General features: G+C 39.5%; 2 protein-coding genes across 3 annotated transcripts in view; one reads left to right on the forward strand and one right to left on the reverse strand.

Annotated features, from left to right (window-relative positions):
- The window catches only part of LOC131677531 (uncharacterized), a 462,464-nt gene that overhangs the window by 360,696 nt on the left and 80,163 nt on the right, over positions 1 to 21,605 (forward strand). For both annotated transcript variants that reach the window (XM_058957393.1, XM_058957394.1), the window contains one exon: positions 2,082 to 2,242. In XM_058957393.1, coding sequence (XP_058813376.1) covers positions 2,082 to 2,242 — 161 coding nt within the window. The remainder of the gene's footprint in view (positions 1 to 2,081; positions 2,243 to 21,605) is intronic.
- LOC131677534 (autophagy-related protein 16-1) overlaps positions 1 to 21,605 on the reverse strand; it is a 405,805-nt gene that overhangs the window by 287,276 nt on the left and 96,924 nt on the right. The window lies entirely within an intron of this gene.

Raw genomic sequence — 21,605 nt, forward strand, 5'->3', positions numbered from 1 at the left:
TTGTAAAATAAGTGAAAAGTGTTATAGTGACGCCGTAAAAATCGAAAGAGAAAGTAAACAGAGTAACTCATTGCAGATATGACGTTTCGAAAAAACGCCCAGGATTTGAAAAATATATCTGGTATCCCTGGTCAAAACATCTCCAATTCTTAACATTCCCGAAGTTTCGCTGTTCAAAAACGAATTAGACATCAATGTACATCGCCATTCAGAAACAGCCGTGCCTTCGGCTTCTGTACATGGGCGGAACGAAGTGAACTGAACTGTTCTAAAATACGCTTGTGTGTGTCATATACCTCTCACAATAACACACAGCACTCACTTGGGCACTGAACTGTTATGGCAGCACTCAGCCAGCAGCTAGAGTCGCCACTGCCCGCAGTTAAACTCATTTCGGAACCGGTTCGGATTTCTGAATGGAGTCAGTATGGATTCCAAATCAAATGGAACAACCGATTCCGACTCAATCGGTTTCAGAATCGGTTGTTGCATTTGATTTGGAATCCATACTGACTCCATTCAGGATTCCGAATCAAATTCCGAATGGTGTGATCGGGTGGCTGTGACTGTGTCGAAATGAGTTACTGCCATGGATGCCAGATACACACCTTAATCTGTGTTTTACAGATTTTCAATGTGCCGCACCGATTTTTTAAGCTGTGCGGATTTACACAGTTTTCTGTTATAACGCGAAGACTAGCACAGTACTTACGTTTTCCTTAAGTACAGAATTCAAAGTTATTTATGTTTGCTGCGCACTGATTAGTCATTAGATTTCGAAGCTTCATAAGCGATGCCTATCCAACTAAGAATTTTGAATGGGAAACTAGCTACTGGAATCCTTGAAACATTCGCACATAGGGTTAAAGATTTTTCTAGCCTACGACCAATGGGTGGGTAATGTCTGGAACCGCCGAACGAAACGAAGTTTTAATTACTGGGATTACTTAAGTCGGTGATATACCCAGTAAAACAATTTTTTGCCAAACTACCCGCGAAACACTAAATATTTGGATATTATAATATTTTGATGCGCCATCCCACAAATATTCTGCCTTGTTCTACATTATGGCGAGAGTGGTTCGATCGATTCTGACACTCGTTTGATTTTTCTGTCTTGAATGAGAAAGCAATTTTCTGCGGTGATTGAGAACGCGAATGCGACCCGTCATAATGCAGAATAAGTTTGATTAACAAAAATAACATTTGGGCGACGATAAATTAGTGTACCTTCTCACCACACCGTCTGATCCTGCAACAACGTGCTTCTCAATCGACTGGCAAAATCTAAATGAAGCAAAATAGATGGAACATTATATAACTTTTCAATATCAGATGAGGTTTTCCAAATTGACAGCTCTACTTGACAAAGACTGGGAAATTTTGGTTTTTCGTTTTTGATTCCAACAGATTTTCTGAAAATCAGTTTTTGCGTTGTTTATAGAAGTCATGCATACCTCGAAATTTACTTCAACATTGGTGCCTATTTTTCCAAATAATTGGTGCGACTAATGTTCAATTTCGTTCAGTATAATGAAGGTTACAACGTTTAAAAATCCCATCTCCCGCTTCTTTTGAAAATTTGAAAAGGGGCCGCTATATTAAAAGGTAAGTCGTATTTATGACAAAAGGCAAATTACCTTAATGTTAAAATCTCTGTAATCAAAACAAAACAGTGCAGATTAAGCTACTGGAAAGCGGACTGACTGAAGCCGACTACATTTAGGCTGTAGTGAGCCGCAATCGATTTTTAGCGAAATTCTAGCAAGACCAGGCCGTAATTCGAATTTCGTGAGTATTTTATTCGCTTTTTCAGAACCCTGTTCTGTTCTAGTCAAGCAAGCTTTTCAACCCAGTCCTTTGACAGTGTTGTTACAATGTATTTCGCCCACCCGGAACGCGGGAACAATCAATCATATCCACTTACCGTACGAAGAGTTTCAACCGCACCGTTCAAACAATATCAAACCATCGACATCATGCATTCCGACTCACCTGCAATGAGAAAACAGAAAAAAAGTGAAATTATTAATACTGGCTGTACATCCTGTCGTTTGCTTTCTTTCCTTTCCCCCCACCAGGTACGTCTTCTCGGCACCGAACAAACTGCTCGATTCGATCCCCGGAACGCTGATGCTGACCGACTGTCTGGAGGCCTGTCAAAACAATGATTCATGCGCGTCGGTCAACTACGAAACCGGACTCTGTGTGCTGTTCTCGTCCAATTCTGACAAATTACCAGGTAATTGACTGCATTCCTATCATATTTAGTAAGTAAACTTTTCTGATTGGTTAGGTTTAAAATAAAGCACCTCCCTTCGTTCAGAACTTGAAAGCTAGGTGTTCGCGGTACGTTAATCAGGGGCGCGAAACTCTCAATATATTATCTGGGTCGTTACGATTTTACTGGTGTTAGACCGGGTGGGAAATCAACTACCATCAAAGAGTTCACGGAGACCACCGAAGTGGCGATGGTGTCGGGTCATTATTCAATAATGGTTTTTCCGATGTTCCACTTGGCGGGTTGTTTTTCTGGAACAGAGAAAGCTCATGACCCGACGATGTGATGGAATGATTAATTTAAATAGGCTGTTATAGAGATCGATCGATTCTCGAAGACGTTGTTTCACCTCTTGTTGCTCAATATACAAAGTAGCCAGCGATTGCTCCAATTGCGTGAGGTCTTTAGTGGGACCTTAAAAGCCGCCATCGATCCACCGCGGAAATGCCGAAACGATCTCGAGCAAAATGAGTAGGAAATCGATAATGAGGATAAATGATGTCAGGAAAGGTTAAAGATATTCATCGAATGTTGCCTTCCCTTGCTTCTCAGTTGTTCCGTTGCATCCGAGATGACGCCAGCTCGTCTGTTCTACACTATCTTTAGCGCGGGGAGGCAGACAGCCGAGACCCCGAAAGGGTGTAGTATGATGACGATTCGTTGGCTTGTAAAAGCCGACCTACAGGTCTCGTTTTGGTTTTTAATCGGAAAATAATTGGAGCCAGACCAGTGCGGCTCGGTGGAGATTTTATAGCGTTTCAAAGCTAGACACAAGACAGTCGAACCGCCCGAGACGGGTATTCCTTGGGCTGCCGGTTCCCAAGATACAGATGCCCGGCAAACGTGCCTGTGAAAATCCCACCTGAATTTGACCTTTGCTACCACCGCCAAGCAAACGGCAATAACAACGGCAGCGCAATAACATTACAGGATAATTAAAATTGTTGGCAAAACGAAGTTTTTTTTCTGGGCTCCTTGGAATAGGTTGGGAATGGAGAAAATAGGTGAGGATCGACTGGTTTAACTTGCAAAAGTGGTGTTTTATGTATTAGTTAATTTTACGGTGATAGCTAAAACAATTGATAAAACTAATAATATATGAGGCAAAGATCGAAAAATAATCCAGTGGAATGGCGGGAATGGAAACCCGTGAAAAAATTCGGTTCTATTCGCAGGAGATCATAACAGAAAGCTATCAGTTATGAAATTTGTATCTATGAATTATGAAACTATAAAATGCTGGCTCCAGTCGATGTATGATTGTGTTTCTTTTTTGTTCAAGTTTTAAGTCTAATGTCGAATTTTTGCCCACTTATGATGGTATGCTCTGGAATGAATCGGCTCTAGACTCAAATGAGTGGCGTCTCGTCCGCCTGTCAATCGGAGCAGTACACAGGTTACCATTCCATATGATCTTGGAAAAAAAACTTGATAGCAAACAAGCACAGAATATTTGAATAAAACGAAACCTTTTTTTAAAATATTTACTGAAAATTGATAACGGAACCAACGATAATTTTCTGAGATGTATCACATACATTAAGATTTTTGACAGCTTATTTACAACCACAGATGCAAAATCAAACCAAAAGAGTTTGGTTTGTTTTCATTTCATAAGTGACGAATGAATAATTTATTGGAAGTCACGTAAATACAGAGATGCCAGATACTTTTTTCAAATGTCTGCAATAATGATTTTAAAAGTCTGGGAAGAACGAAAATGTCAGGAAAGATAGTGTAACCAAAAGCCTTTATGTTAAAAAATCTGTAAATATCTGCAACCAAACTAAAAAATCTGCAAACATCTGCAACCAAACTAAAAAATCTGCAAATATCTGCGTCATCGAAAAAATCTGCAGCTTAACCCTTTCATGCCCAACTTTTTTCTAGTGCATGTAGGGTTTCAAAACAATTTTTCCTTGAAAACGGTGGGGTCAAGAAACACGAAAAGCCTATTTTCATAAAGATATGTGCTTCCATGGCAGTGCTATAAGCTGCTCAATTTTTACCTTCTAATGCTCAATACAATTCTCCTAGAATAATTGCAATAGTCCAATTACGTGGAAAACGTAGCCAACGACAGTCTAAATTGATAAGTTTTATTAGTTTTCAATAATATTGCACCGTAACGAAGATATATGAAAAAAACATTTTCTGTCGTCAAAGTAAACTGTCCCTGGCAGCACTGCTCCATCGGAATCCAATCAGACTAATTGCAATAACTTCAGTTCTAGAGCTGATCTTTGTAACTGTTAATACTCAAATTAAAGGCAATAATCACATTAATGAGTCTTACTTGTTTTTGTAAGCAAATCTCGCCTCAATCAAAAGTTAAAGCTGTTTAAAAACGTTGTTGTCCACAAACAACATGGGCATGAATGGGTTAAATTAAAAGTCTGCGAATTTGCAGACATGTCTGCAAATCTGGCACCTCTGCGTAAATAAAACAATAAATAAAAGAGATTATAACTATTAGAGGGAGCAAAGCGCTACTGTCTCCATGTATTCACGGACTGACGCATGGGGTCTCGCTCTAGCATATTGTATCCCATTACTTTGACATGTGTGTACCCGGGGCAATATGTGTAAACTAATGGGCTTAGCATATGCAAGAGCGAGATAATAAATTTTCAGTGTTAACAGCGACATGCGACCTCTAGTACCCAAATAAACTCATTCCGGAACCGGTTCGGATTTCTGAATGGAGTCATTATGGATTCCAAATCAAATGCAACAACCGATTCCGACTCAGAATCGATTGTTGCATTTGATTTGGAATCCATGCTGACTCCATTCAGGATTCCGAATCAAATTCCGAATGGTTTGACCGGGTAGTTATAATCTCTTTTCAATCAATCAATTCCCACTTCATAAAAAATGTCTTCATTTGTCTTCACCGACCAAAATTCTGAATCGGTTTTTGAATTTATGCCATAATTCTGCCAGAAATCAGTCACATCCAAAAAAAAATTGTCTTCAAAATGAAAAACCTGTCTTCACACCCTTCAAAATGAAGACACATCTGGCATCGCTGCTCAATGTTAAGATTATAACAGCTCGTTTACAACTACAGATACAAAGATTGGTTTGTATTCATAATGAAATACCTAACCTCAACCAGCTTTTTGCAGCGCAAAATATTTTATGTTCATTACGAAATAATTCAGCGCCCTTTCTTTTTTAACGGAAATAGAAAGGCTTATGAGCGCTGCACTGCTGACCACAATTCCCACACCGATTATGATTCCCCAAAATATTACTGGCCGATGACCCCCGGCAGAACGATACCGTCTATGATGAATAATATGGAAAAGCCGGAGGTCGTGATGTGTTTGGACGTGGCACAGATTCAACAGCAGTCGTCCCAACGGGAGGGCGGCTGCAGCTGACCGCAGCCCATGCATCGAGCGGGCAGGCACCAGGGGAGCACCCAAATATCCCAGTTAGGCATCCACACATAAATCAGCCGAAGAGATGCTTCCCGCCGGTTTTCCTACATCCGTAGGTTCAACAATTGCTTTTCGTTAATCGAACAAGTGTACATAGCTATTGCTGTGTTCCCGATACGTTTTATTTATTAATCGACATACCAGCTGATAGCAGTCGTTGCGGGTCTTTCTCTTGCATCGTGGCTCGCTACGGTACAGTACAATACCGGAATGCGCCTTCGTATCATGGCCATAAATTTACCCGAACGTTCCGATACGATCCCCGGTAAAGGTAGATTGAAAGGTTTTCTCCTATTACGGAGGATTGTTCCATGCTGCTTCTCGCAAAACGCATACTTCAACATAATACATCTAGTATATCTATTTGTACTGCTATTCTTCCGGTTGTTTGTTTTGATTTTTCTTATTAAAGACCACGTTACGAATCGATCTCTGACCTCTCAGCTTAGCTAAAAACAAACCTCTCAATCAATGCCAATTTTCTCCAGAATTATTTACTGCATCCTTGTTGTTCTGGATGACCCGAAAATCTTACGAAACTGCTGTTAACAAGCGGTTCTAATTAAATTGTATCCAATATTGAAAAAAAAAAAACAAACGTCAGTAAAAAAAAAATACAAACATCGGAATCGTGCTTATCTCGCCAAGTTCGCCATGAATTATTGGGCGTGCGCACGAGCGAAGGCACCATGCAAACTCCGCGTTCACAGTCATAAAAAATCTTCCGATACATAGGTCAGGTCAGCAGGTAGAGTTTGGGCGCTTGGCACCTGGGACCAAGCGGCGAAGCCGGTGCCGCGACTGTCGATAGACTTCGCGCAACGACTACCGGTGATTTATTTATACCATCATATTAACGCGAACTTGATTTATGATCGGCTGTGGAATGGAATTTTTGCTGCTTTTTTGTTTCGTTAGAAGAACAATCAGCTGTTCCGATGACGTTCCATGCCAATTATTTGTGTTCGGTGGTGTGGCTTTCACTGTTGGTTGGTGGAGACTGGGTTCAGTCGGTAAAAAAGCCAATTTTATATAATTCATTAAGTTGGCGGAAATAAAATAAGAATAGGTTCTATCCTATTAATTAAGAGAAGTACAGGTCACCATCGGAATTTGCGATGAAATGCAATAAGAAAAATAACGTAACGTCTCTGAATCACTAATTATGTGTCGAATGTTAATAATTCATCAAATCGAGTCAAAAATACTGTTACTCCTACGATACATCAGCAAAGATAGCATTCCTTTCCCAAGACAAAAATATCGTTTTCCAGTCCACAGCTTCAAATTGCTTGCCAAATAAGATATCTTCCAGGCATCAATTTTGTTGGTATATTTCCTTCACGGTATATATTCTGAATTTCTAAAACATTATTTCAGAATTATAAAACATCAACAATATCAAAACTATAAAAAATCAAAAATATAGCTTTTAAAAAATATAGAAAGTAAATATGTCCAAAATATCAAAAACATATAATATTATAAATTATATCAAAAATATCAAAACATCAAAAATATCATAATTTTTCAACATATTGAAAACAAATATATCAAAGACATCAAATATACAAATAATAAAAAAAACCCAAAATATCAAAAATATTAAAACAACAAAAAATTTCCAAAATATTAAAATATCATGAAATATCAAAGATATTGAGATATTAATAATATAAAAAAAATTACACAAATTTAAAAAAAATGAAAAAAAAGTAGGAACACCAAAACTATCAAATATAAAAATTTCAAAAAACATTATCATCGTCATCATCGTGGTCGAACAATCCGGATATTCTGCATCTTGACTGACATCTTCCTCGATTGCACAGAACCAGCGAGTGCGAGGTCTGATTTTTAATTAACATAACTTTTACTAGTAATTCGTCCGGTATTCGCGCTTTATGCCCGGTCAACGTGTTTGTCCTAAACACTTGGTACACAGCTCGTAGTTTATTTAGCAACTGTGGTCCTGCACCGCTGATACAGCACTGCTACCCCTTATCTTCCCGCGGTTTCAGCTGGAATATGTACGACCCTAGGCAAATATTGGACAACAAGCTCTGTGGTCGCATGCGCATGCGTCAAGTAGAAGCGAAGAACGTTTGTTCATTATGTTAGGAGAGGCTTAGGGTTGTAATATCGGTATTACCCTAGGGGCAGATCACTCAAGAAATGTATAACAAATTTGCATCAAATTAGAAAAACTGCATTTAATTTCCATTTTTGCATCAACTTTGCACTCCCTCGCAGAAAAGTTTGTTTAACAAACGTCCTACGCTGATTCACTTTGTTCGACGTTTTGTTGAATGTAGGGCTAAATTTTTTGGGGGGTTTTGACGTCTTACACGCAACGCAAAATACATTGCACGCAACGCAAAATACATTATGAATTTCTATTTTGATGGAAAGAAATGCATTTAATTTAGCTGATTTTCAGAAATGCATCACAGGTGATCTGCCCCTAGGAAGTACCGGTACCGAAAATCACGGGAACCGAGTACCGAAATTCCAGTATTGAAATAAAATAAGTACCGGCATTTTCGGCAATAAGGAATATTGTAACCTAGAGCTGATCCTACAGCTACAGCAACATTGTTGTTATTTGACTCCGGTTCTTCAACCTACAATGGACACCCAAAATTGTATGAAGGCGGGGTACTCAGAAACGACATGCAGTTTGTGATGGGAGCGCCAATTTGAAACGATAGCAAACTCACATACAGCAAATGTAATGATTTCGTCGCCTTAGGGAAACTGTGAGAATTTGAGAGACAGCTGTTTGTTCTTAGCAGCGTGTAGTTGCAAACTCGCGACTACCGAACAGGAACTGCTTTCAATTTTGATGGGGAAATATTTCACTCCTGATCAAACCTTTTAATATAGGGCAACTCCCGTTGTACTGAAAGTACTATAACAACTATTTGGTCGATCATAATTACAGTGATCTAGTATTAAATTTTTAAAGTAACTGCAACGAGCGAGAAATAACGGACTTGAATTTTCGTGAATATCTCTTAAGCGAAGTTCGGATTAGTTCCCCTCATGCGCAGTGTGCCGACATAATTTGTTTGCATCACATCCAGTTTCGGTTTACTGTTCAACATTTATTAAAAGAACAACGAACACCGATTTAGTATCTAGTCATTATTGGATTAATCATTTCGAATGGTGCGATTTGTGATTTGCTGGTGGGTAGAATAGTCAGGAAGAGCTGATTTACATAAGGCAGGCCGACGATCTGAGCTGTTACATTAGGCTGCTGAATTGTGCCTGAGAGGTTCTTTACAGCATCTACCATCGAATCCAATGAAAGTTGTCCAGCGCGCCAGACCTCGGAATCAAAGAAGGTGCCGCATTAGAACAAAGTCTTCTGCCAAAATACGAGATACAGTTCCAAAGTAAGTGACACGTGCTTTGTGGATCAGAATATTTGTTGAGCATATAGAAGTTGAACAATAAAATCATAATTTTGAACGTTTAATTATACTGTGAAGTATTTTTCGCTATTTTTTAAATATTCGAGTATCGGTAAAACTGGTCGGTATTTTACCCGTGCTGAGGGCGTCAGTACTGTGGTACCGGTTCTCGCCAAAAATGGTCGGTACGAGGAACCCTTGAGCGGCTCGAAACAGCGTCGGTGCCGAAGCAGACAACTGAAGAAGAAATGCGATCACTCGTTAGCTATAGCCAAGACTGGTCACGATGCTTGGTATCACAGCATTCAGAGAAAAACCCAAAAAATCAAATATTTCAAAAATGTGGGAAGCTTCAAACTTTTTGACAATAATAAAAATAACAAAAAAAAATCATGGATTCTAAAATATTACAAATATCAAATCGAGTAAAGTAAAAACCAAAAATCCCAAAATATCAAAAATTTTAAAATATCAAACATCAAAAACCATGAATGTGAAAAATATTAAATGCCAAATTTTATAGATTCGCGTCATTTTATAGCATTTATACTTTCAAATTATTCTAGATTTTTCAGACGATTTGGATTTACTAAATATTTTAAATTTTGTAGCTTCTTTCAGGCAGAAATAGATTTCTGCTTAATTTTCAATATTTTCCAATATTTTCTAAAGTTTTAAACTTTCATTAACTGTCTAGACTCTCTAAATCTTGAAAATTTTCTTGATTTTCGAAATTAAGTAGATTTTGAAAATATCTTATTTTTTCTAAAATATTCTACATTTTGAAGTTTTTTAAAATATTCTGGATTTGTTTATTTGGTAGATTCACTAAATTTTCTAAATTTCCTAAATTTTCTAGATTCTCCAGAGAAATTTGTTTCTTTTAGATTTACCAGATTTTTTTAAGTTTACTGAATTTTTTTATAGTTATTTATTTTATAGGCTCTAGGTTTTTAAATGTCCAGATTTGCCATATTTTCTAAACTTTCTTGGTCCTGTTGATTTTCTAGATCTTCCTGAATGTGTAGATTTTTTAGATATTCTAGAATTTTTGTGGATCTTTTAGATATACGAGATTTCTTAGATTATCTTGATTTTTTAGGATTTTCTAGATTTTTAAGATTCACTAGGTTTTCTAGATGCTCCAGATTTGTTAAACGTTTTTGACTTTCTGGGTTTGGAAGATTATTTAAAGTTTCTTGGTTTTCTAGATTTCATACTATTTGTAGATTTTTTAGAGCATTTTTTTAATTTTGTGGATTTTTACATTTTCAAGACTTTAGATAAGTCTGTGGGTTGCTGTTTATGGAACACCCGGTTCTTTCCCGCATTACCGGCAACCCTGCAGTGTATCGAACAAAAAACGCATCAGAGAAAAGAAAGGACAACTTTACCGCGAGAGCTCGTAGTCGACACACGTGTTTATTTTCTCTATCGGATAAATACAATTAATCTGAATACAAAAACCGCGAGTGTCGTTTCCTCTCGTCTTCGTCCGCCACATTGGTGACCCGCGACGTGAATTCTAACCGGTTCGTTTAAGTACGCGTTAAATTTCGAAACAATTCACTAGTTTGTTGCACAATCACTCCTAACCTCAAAAGGAATGTTGAACGACGAAGTGCAACCAGATGTGCGGAACGCAGCCGCTGTTTGTGTGAAATTGCCCGAGTTCTGGAAAACTGACCCTGAAATGTGGTTTGCGCAGGCTGAGGCGCAATTTGTATTAGCAAATGTGGTAAAAGACGACACAAAGTTCTACCACATTGTAGCCAAAGTGGATCAATCTGTGATATGTCATATTACTGATTTGGTATCGAATCCACCTCAGCAACAAAAGTATCAGGCTCTAAAAGAGCGATTGATAGCTTGCTTCGCACTATCCTCTGAAGCACGATTGGAACGACTACTCAATGCATCAGATCTCGGCGATATGCGTCCGACGCATTTGCTAGCAAAAATGCAGGAAATATCAGCTGGCCTTAATGTCAACGAGAATTTGTTAAAGATGTTGTTCTTACAACGGATGCCAGCTCACATTCGTCCCGTTTTAACCATCAGTGATGGAACATTAGCCAAACTAGCGGAAATGGCCGACAAAATGTTGGAACAAGCTCAAGTTTCAACAGTTTCAACATCATCAACAGCAAACGATCAGTTGGATCGCATGAACGAGCAGATAGAAGTTCTCAGCGCTGAGATTCGTCGTCTCAAAGCTAATCCAGATACTTATCGAAGTCGGTCTTCGTCGAGGTCCCGAAATTCCAACGATCAATGTTGGTATCACCAGAAGTACGGATCGTTTGAAAGCCGACGTCTCATGTTGTCCGACAGAACTAGTGGTCTTCGTTTCCTGATTGATACAGGTTCCGACGTTTCGATTGTGCCAGCCACAAGAAAAGACAAAATGTGTGACCCGATTCCTTTTGTACTACATGCAGCTAACGGTACAGGCATCAAAGTATATTCTTCAAAATTCGTAACAACCGATCTAAGACTGCGAAGAAGATTCACATGGAATTTCTTAGTAGCAGATGTTAGCCATGCGATCATCGGAGCTGATTTTTTGTCGCATTTTGGATTACTCGTCGATCTGAAAAATCAGGTCTTGATTGATACGAAGACCTCCTTGCATTCGTTGGGTAATATGGTGACCACGCATACTCACAGCGTCACCACAATCGGAGCGGATCATCCATTCCACGACCTATTGACAGAATTTCGTCAAGTCACACTTCCTGCAACACTACGAGCTGAAACTCAACATGAAGTTACGCATCACATTATTACCAAAGGACCTCCAATAGCGTCGAAGGTGCGCCGAATGCATCCTGACAAGGTAAAAGCAGCAAAAGAAGAATTTGCCTTAATGGCGGAGCTTGGAATATGCAGACCTTCCAGCAGCAGCTGGGCCAGTCCACTCCACTGCGTTCCCAAGAAGAACGGGCAGTGGAGATTCGTCGGTGATTATCGACAGCTTAACAGAGTTACCACCCCGGATCGATATCCGGTGCCGCACGTGTATGACTTATTGCACTCATTACAAGGTAAGAACATTTTCACTACCATCGATTTGGAAAGAGCGTATCACCAGGTACCAGTTGAGGAAGCAGATATTCCTAAAACGGCCGTTATAACGCCATTCGGCTTATTCGAGTTCACTCGAATGCAATTTGGATTGTGCAACGCCAGCCAGACCTTTCAACGCTTTATGAACAAAATCTTCGGCGATCTGGACTTCGTAACAGTGTTCATAGACGACATTTGCATTGCCTCATCATCTCCAGAACAGCATAGAGAGCACGTTCGCACTGTGTTTCAGCGACTGCAGAGTAACGGCTTAGTAATAAACGTCTCAAAAAGTAAATTTTTTCAACCACAAGTAGAGTTCCTTGGCTACCTTGTTGATAAAGATGGCATTCGACCGTTACCATCACGTGTACAAGCAATAAGCGATTATACACTGCCAACAACTGTGAAGGAGCTACGCAGGTTTTTGGCTTTGCTAAATGTTTACAAACGGTTCATACCTAAAGCGGTTGATATACAGTCACAGTTACGAAAGCTAATACCTGGCAATAGGAAGAATGACACTAGGAAGGTGCAATGGGACGAGGATCTCAAGTGTTCTTCGGCAGATCTTGTATATGGTCAACCTTTGCGCATTCCTGGCGAGTTTTTTGACCCTCCAGCAACGGATGTAAACAAAACGGATTTCGGGAGGGATCTTCATCGTGTTCTTGGCAAACTACGACTTCCACAAAACCGCCCATCATGCCAAGCCGTCTGTGTTTTTGCACACCAAGCTTAACACGTGCACCCATGTGTTCATTCGCATCGACACAGTGAAACGTTCACTACAGCGGCCATATGAAGGGCCGTACGAGGTCGTCGATCGCGGTGAGAAGTACATCGATGTGTTAATTTCTGGCAAGAAGCAACGAGTCTCTATAGATCGCGTGAAACCAGCATATACGTGCGATGACTGCATCATCGGTCATCCAAGTGACGACAAACGGACCATAGTTACGCAATCCGGACATCGTGTCCGATTCTTGACGTAACTGGGGGGACATCTGTGGGTTGCTGTTTATGGAACACCCGTTTCTTTCCCGCATTACCGGCAACCCTGCAGTGTATCGAACAAAAAACGCATCAGAGAAAAGAAAGGACAACTTTACCGCGAGAGCTCGTAGTCGACACACGTGTTTATTTTCTCTATCGGATAAATACAATTAATCTGAATACAAAAACCGCGAGTGTCGTTTCCTCTCGTCTTCGTCCGCCACAAGTCTAAACCAGCACCTAATTGGAGCCAGTTAAACACTTAAATCCACAAAAGGCACACGTCTGTCGTGAAAGATTAAATAATAGGCGCAAAAGTTCATGTTTGTGAACTTACTACCGAGACATTTCGGTTCCCGTCAGTTGTTTAAACGCCAACGAAAGACGTGAGATTTTTTTTATTTTAATGCCTAATTAACGCCAATTTGGTGATGGTAAAGATTTATTTAACAAGCATTAGGTTGATCTGGTTTTTAGCGTTTAGGATTCTCCTCGTCAGTAACTAACACCACCTTAATGCTAGTTAGAGAAGTGCAGAAGTGGCGTTAGTTGGACACATAATATCCAAAAAGTCACACGTCCTGCGTGAACACTAAACAACTGGCTAGTACCGAATGATGTCCCGATAGTAAGCACAGAAGCTCTGTTTGTCGACGAGGAATGTGAACCGAAACCGTCTTTTGGCATAAGATCCAAACGCCTAGTACTATGCAAAATTCTCAAAGATATTTTGGACAAAACCAATTTTTCGTGCATGAGGATACAAGACCTACCATAACAGCCTGGTATTTTAGTGTTTCGGATTCTCCTCGTCAGTAACTAACACCTACTTAGTCCATACTGTGTTGCGTTTCGGCTTCGTCTCATCAGAAACCAACACTAACTTATTGTCGGAATAGATTAGCGCCGGCTTGACGGAAATCCCTTAAAACTAAAACACACTTTGTGTTTCAATCGAACGACTGATCAAACGTGATGTCCCGTTCGAGCAGAAGTTCTGTTTATGCCGATGAGACGCAGTGAAACCGAAACTTGTCTTGGCTGAGCAGGCCTATGCGAAAGCACTATGCTATATTTCACCCTAAGGTGGAAAATTTGGCAAAAACCAAAAAAAAATATAGCATAGACCTACTTATTGCTAGTTAGATAAGTCCAAATTTGAACCAAATTGGCGTTGGATAAGTTGGTGTTAGTTATTGACGAGGAGAATGCGAAACACAAAAAAATAAACTTTTGTTAGGCATTGTATGCACATGCACATCAAATTTTGGGCTTACTAAAAAAATCTCGTTTGGAAATTGTTCATAAGGCTTTTCAGATTTTCAAGATTTTTCTAAAGCATGGCATAAACATAAGCATAAGACTTCGCCCATTGTTGCTACTCCTTTACTAACAAGTACCAATCAAGGTTACAACATGATCGTTGGAAACAACATGCTTGGGTGTAACATCAAGTTTCAAATAGTGCAATCTTTATGTATCCCTGCATCGTAACGTGATTAATTCAGATTCCACCCACTCACGAATGCCAAACTGCTAGGGAAGAAAGCATGTTAGTCCGATATATCATGGGAAGGCGAAAGTTATTAGTAAATGTGCTGAAACTGATATGATGTCATGATTCCCAGTTAAACTCATTCCGGAACCGGTTCGGATTTCTGAATGGAGCCATTATGGATTCCAAATCAAATGCATCAACCGATTCCGACTCAGAATCGGTTGTTGCATTTGATTTGAAATCCATACTGACTCCATTCAGAATTCCGAATCAAATTCCGAATGGTTTGACCGGGTTGCTCTGGGCAGCCGGCTAACATGGTTTTCCCAAACCCGAAATAGATGGTCTACAGTATTTTTCCGCCTTCCTATGTCGACTTCAAGATAATGTGTATTCAGCAAAGCTAAATGAAATTAAATTACGCATCTAAACGGGTTAGCACCATAATTTTTCTTAAGGGACTATTCCCATTTTAACCCCTTCATGCCCCTGTTAAAAACAAAAACGTTTTAAAATAGCTGTAGCTTTTAGTTTAGGCAAGATTCTCTCACAAACACAAGCAAGACTAATAACTGGAACTTTCATTTAAGCACGAACAGCTACATCCCAGTTAAACTCATTCCGGAACCGGTTCGAATTTCTGAATGGAGTCATTATGGATTCCAAATCAAATGCAACAACCGACTCCGACTCAGAATCGGTTGTTGCATTTGATTTGGAATCCATACTGACTCCATTCAGGATTCCGAATCAAATTCCGAATGGTTTGACCGGGATGTACTATTCGTAGAACTGAAGTTATTGTAATTGAACCGATTGGATTTCACTACAGCAGTGCTGCCAGGCACATTTTCAGTTTACGGTGAAAAATGAAATTTTATATATTTTGGCCTACATGCAATATAATCGAAAACTCTCAATTTAAAGTATCTTCGGCTATTTTTTTCATGCAATTGAACTGTTGTAAGTATTCTAGGAGAACTGCATTGAGCATCTGAAGGTAAAACTTGAGCAGCTTCTAGCAAGGCGAGGGAAACTCATATCTTGATCAAATCAGATTTCTTGAGCGTTTTTTCAAAACGTCATATCTGCAATGAGTTACTCTCTTTGTTTACTTTCTCTTTCGATTTTTACGGCGTCACTATAACACTTTTCACTTATTTTACAGTACAGATCGAAAGACGGTGGTTTTAACTAGCATACTATGCAAAGAGCTGAGGGATAAATGTTAAAGTGACCGAATTATTAACAGAAGAGAAAGTAAACAAAGAGAGTAACTCATTGCAGATATGACGTTTTGAAAAAACGCTCAGGATTTTACGTGTTTCTGGAGCTCAACAGTTGAAAAGAAAAATAGTTTTAGAACTCTATCTGCGCTGGAGAAAGTTGGGCATGAAAGGGTTATTAATCTTTTTTTTTTGTTCAACAATAAAAAGGAATTTTTAGCATAATTTAGTATAATTATTGTTAATTTGGAATAACTTTGCTGAAGACACTATTTATATATTTTATGGACGATAAATACCTACAGACTAACAGACATAACGCTAGAAAACAATTCTTCGCTTACTTAAACAATCATTTTAAATGCATATTTAGTTGGGACCACGGCTTACATATATTAGGCTAGCTCATTAGAGTGTAAACATTTGACAAGCGGGCGTCATAGAAATCATCGGCGAAAACAATATGATGGAATTAGTATATTATTTGCTGCTAACGAATGATTGACACCTGATAGATCACAAGAAAGCTATGCCGATGTCTAAAACCGTTGCTGGGACAGGAAAATACGGTAAGATATGTTTTCTATGGCATGCAGTCATATCACCAATAGATGCACTAATTATCCACTATGTCTAGTGTAATTATGGCGTAATTTACGTCAAGAATCCGATACACATTATTTTTTCCACCGTAAGAGCTTAAATATTGTCAAATATCAACTTTCGAGAAATCCGTTTGTTTATCTCTATGATTTCTCTGACGTCACCGAAAACTGTCAATTCGCGGAGTAGCAAGCCTCGTGTTTCTGTGAGCCGTGGTTGGGACTGAAGTCGCCAATGCGATTATGGCGCCATTGAGATTTGCGCAAGCATACGCGGGATAGACCACAAGCGAAAAATTATTCCCAAACAGGAGGGATAACCCACTTGTAAATGAGTTTTTGGGACCTTTTATAAACGCTGGAGCTAGTGTTCTGACAAAACAAGCGGATCGAAATTTTTAGAGGAATTTGCTTCTTATTGTTATGTCTGTCTGTGATATACCTGTTCGTGCCCTAAAATCAGTTTTTTGACATTTTGTGTATAGAATGATTTGCCAGCGCTTAAGTTTATTCACATCACTTTGTGGAACATACTACTTTATTTTGATGACAATTTTGGGACATAAACGACGTACAGTGATACCAAGCCAGATTTAAATGGTCAAGAATATTCCATGCCTTTCGTTATTAACCCTAGAACGGTTTTATGGGGTACATTTGTACCCCAGAGCTATTTGCAATCCCTGTTATTCCGTTGCGGTTTATTTTGGCTGCAAGCAAACTTTATCATAAATCAATTTGATTATTAAACTTCCATTAAAGCAGGTGCAACGTATTTGTTTCACTTGGCCAACTTAACAGTGCCTGCTTAAAGTTTGCCTGGGGTACATATGTAACCCACAAAACCGTTTACGTTAGTGTTTTGTCATGTGTACATAATTCGGAAAAATTTACTACATCTTTTTTTAAAAGCAAAATATCGATCGTGTAAAATTGTATAAACTTCAACATTGCTGAACAATAGTATCTGTTTTTTGATATAATAAAGCTGCTATAGCAAAGTAACTCGGATCGTTATCGTTATTTTTACTTTTGTGGGTGAATGAGACAAAACACATTCGTGAAAATGACTTGTATGTAAAATGCACCATGCACTACTCGATTCGTCGTCTCCTGTGACCCAAGCTCTGGAACATATTTACTTTATATACACGTACAATGCACCGGTTCTATCAGTCCTTTCAACACCGTCCTGTGTTATCTCTGCTATTGCATATTGCTGTATTGTTACTGTTTGTATTGGCGTTTGGCGTTCAAAAAAGCATCGGAATAAATACAATTTTTGATCGGTTTTTGTATAATTCACTAATTATTCTAAACTAAATTTAACGATCTTCACAACACCGCATAGATGGTTAAAATCGGATCGAAACTACCGGAGTTATAGAAATATTAAGAAAAAAAGGGAATTTTGACGTATTTTAAAGACTTGTTCTATAAAAAATGCAATATTACATGATTAAATTGACAAAACACGAATATTTTTTAACAGGATTCTTTACGAATGGTTTTAGAATAGAACTATCCAATTTAATAATAAATTCAATATAAATTAGGCATATTAGAGCTATTTTAGTGCTGGGGTACGAATGTACTCCACAAAACCGTTTACGTATAGAAAAAGCCACGAAACCGTTGTAGGGTTAAATGTCTTCAACATAGTTTCATGGAACTAGATAACGCATCTGAATGGGTTGCGGCCTTTGTTTTTAAGGATGGGCTCCCAGCTCCAGTAGTAAAGAAACAGTTAGTGAAATCATTATGAGTAGTAAATAAACAGGCAACCATGTCTAAACATCAAATCTAAGACATGCTCAAATGGAACTAAAACTATTTATCGGATTCCAATAACATTTCCTTCTGTTTTCATACTTTCCGCCAGGGATGCCAAGTGTTGTTTTCAAGAAGTCTGCAATAATTTTGAAAAATGTCTGGAATTGTCTGGATTGCCTAATTTTTTTTTTGAAAAAGCTTGAGGATTAAATTTGAGGTTGTGAGCTTTCAGCATCTTGGATTGCTGAAATTTCCCGCTGATGAAAACTCAACAAAATTTATTCGCTTTCAGCGAAATTTTTTTGCTAGTTTGTGTTTCCAATTATTCTACAAATCGTAGCTCGAAAAGGAGGATTAACAATCAACAATGCATTCTTATATCTCATTTTGTTATATTTCAAATTGTCTGTATAAATCTGGACAAATTTTCTGAAATCTGGATAAGACAAACATAAATCTGTATGTCTGGACGACGCTTAAAAATCTGGAAGAATCCAGATAAATCTGGAAGGTTGGCACGCCTGCTTTCCGCTGATCTTCCAATGGCGTTTAGTAGCAGTTAGTTAATTATCATTTCATAACTTTGCTCTTTTTTTGGAAAGACCACAAAGCTTTGGCATATCCCCTCCATTGTGTCGCCCGTTTTCCCGGCCCATTATCTAAGTTCTCACTGGTTGACTTCGAAAAAAAACGACGGCGACAGTACCAATCGGGAAAATACCATTCCGAACTAACCGTGCTACCTACCAACCGACCACCACCACCACCCTCCCGCGCTAAAGCAAACGATCAGCCGTGGTCAGATGGACTCGATAGACCTGGGCGCGCGGGATCTTGGGAAAACACGATTTTATCATTATCTCTCACCGGGATTTCAGCTCACTTGTCCCACACTCTCTGTTTTTTTGTCTATCTCTCTCTCTCGTTCGTTCTTCCTTCTGAAAATCGGTTTCAGTTTCGGGCGACAGAAGGCGGCGGCATTAGCAGAAACTCGTCTTCGCTCGTCCCGTCGTGGGACCCTCTGCTCTAGAGCAGTCAGCAGGCCGATTCAGAATTTGATCCCAGCCAAACCTCCGGTTAACTTCCTGTGAATCGACTCTGACTGGTTGAGAATGTTGGCGGCATAGCGCGACATCGAAACACAAAACGGCGGAGGCGCTGCAAATGGTGCCCAAACATCCCGCGGGCCCAAGGGGTTCTGAATTGAAATGTTATTTCCATTTTATTGTCATGTATCTCGAAGTTTGCTATTCGACGGGCGGGGTATAGGGGACCCGCTTAGCTGAAGAGTTACAAAAAAAAAAAGAAATGAAAGCGCAGATTCTGCATCGCTGGCTGGCTATTTCTTAATTCGTGATACAAAACTAGATGTACATAAATAAAAATTGGAGTATCTGACCTGGGCTTCTTCACACAGCCATTAGAGGCGCGCGGAACTGCTCGTGATTGTGCATATATAGCGAATTCCCATCGGTTTTCAATCGACCGCCAGTTGGCAGAAGATGAATGATGAGAAGATTTTCAATTTAGCAACGATGTTTTTTTCTCTACTGCAGAATGAATCGTCGTGATTCGCTACCAATGCGCGCTGGGAGTTGCTCGAAAACGACACGATGCTGTACAAAGTTTGTTTTTCTTCCTAATTTAAAGAGGCACTCCTAATATAGACGCGCAAACGCCAAGCAGCTCTAATTTCGATACATCATTCTCGCGAGAAAACATCCTACCGCAATCAATCTTGTTTTCCTAGATCATGAAAAACCGCGAGACGCTTGATTTATGACTAGGTGGGAATTACTATCATCCCCATTCCGAACCGTGCGATCTACCTGTTCCGTAGCCATAGCCTGTGTCGGGAGGGGCTGTGCAGCATTGCATGAATTATTAATTTACTCTGCTTGCTCGCTGTACCCGAGGGTGTTCGGATCTGCTTTTGTGTGCACTCAAAACAGACCTAGATCAGCACAGTCATGGACACCTCCAGGGTTCCAAATAATCATCCTCACGACCTCGCACTATCCGTAAGCCCTTGTCTGCAGTCAGGCACCACTAAATCAAACAGCAATAATAGAATACTTCCAGGCTTTTCACTATCGATTCCGTTATACTTTTCCCCTCCCTACAAACGTCACGTTCCCTCAGCACGGATGGCAGCCTGGTCGGTCACTCACTCCATCTGTGTTTGTGTTCGGTGAGATTTCGCGCAATATCTCAATTACGTCGCACGATAATCAACGCCGAAGTTCAACAGACCCATACTACAAAGTCCCGCGGCGTTGTCGACGTCCTGAACTGGCGACTGAAATCAGAACACCCCGTGTACCGCATGCTGCATCCAACGTCAACGCCGGAGGTGTCGAGTTCTTCCCAATCAGTATTCAGTACAGCGATGCAGTTGTACTATGAGAAATGGCTTTATTGGTTTTTGTGTACCGCCCAATTGATGAGTAGGAGTAGAACGTTCACGAAGAAATTTTTTGGATGTAATCACCGTTATCGCATTAGGATTACGAGGTTAATAATATGCTACTATCCGCAGACTAGGCTAAATATACATGCCTGTTGCTAAATGGGACGTTTCATGTTTGCTTTTGAACATTGCTTTGGGTGAAGTTGAATCATGTGATCTGTCACTAAGGGAATGCGAAATCGCGTTCCGAGGTGTGTTCATACTTTTTGGATATGTTCATCTGTTCACTGGTTGAAACAATGAAATTGATCGTAAGACCAAAGCTTGATCGAATCACATGCACTCTAAAAATTTACAAATTATTAAATGACAGTACGAATCCCGAAGAAACGCTAAAGGCAACCGTACACTTGGGGCTTGCTTCCACGAAGGCCAAAAGCAAACTGGATTTTCCACCATTTCCTACTCCTACTATGAACCAGAGATGCCAGATACTTTTTTCAAATGTCTGCAATAATAATTTTAAAAGTCTGGGAACAGCAAAAATGAGCATGAGCATGAGCATGATGACCGTACAATTTGTAGTTGCTACTCCGTGATTGTCCAGAACAAACAAAATTGCACAGAGAATCAACGAATGGAGCCTGGGAGTAACTATCCATTCTCAATGTGCACGTTTCGAGAGTTCTATACTTTGAAAGGACAATAACGGCGCCGGCCACGTCCTTACAGTCATCGGGGAAGGAAAGAAATGTTAGTGTAACAAACGTTGTTATGGAGACCGTGTATACCTCTGCATCTCCACGTTTGCCACGGGAAGGAGTTTTTGTTAGTGGGATGGCGTAAAGAGTTACACAAATCTAGATTCACCTTGATAAGTGA

Source organism: Topomyia yanbarensis, chromosome 1 (assembly GCF_030247195.1).
Source record: "Topomyia yanbarensis strain Yona2022 chromosome 1, ASM3024719v1, whole genome shotgun sequence".
NCBI lineage: Eukaryota > Metazoa > Arthropoda > Insecta > Diptera > Culicidae > Topomyia > Topomyia yanbarensis.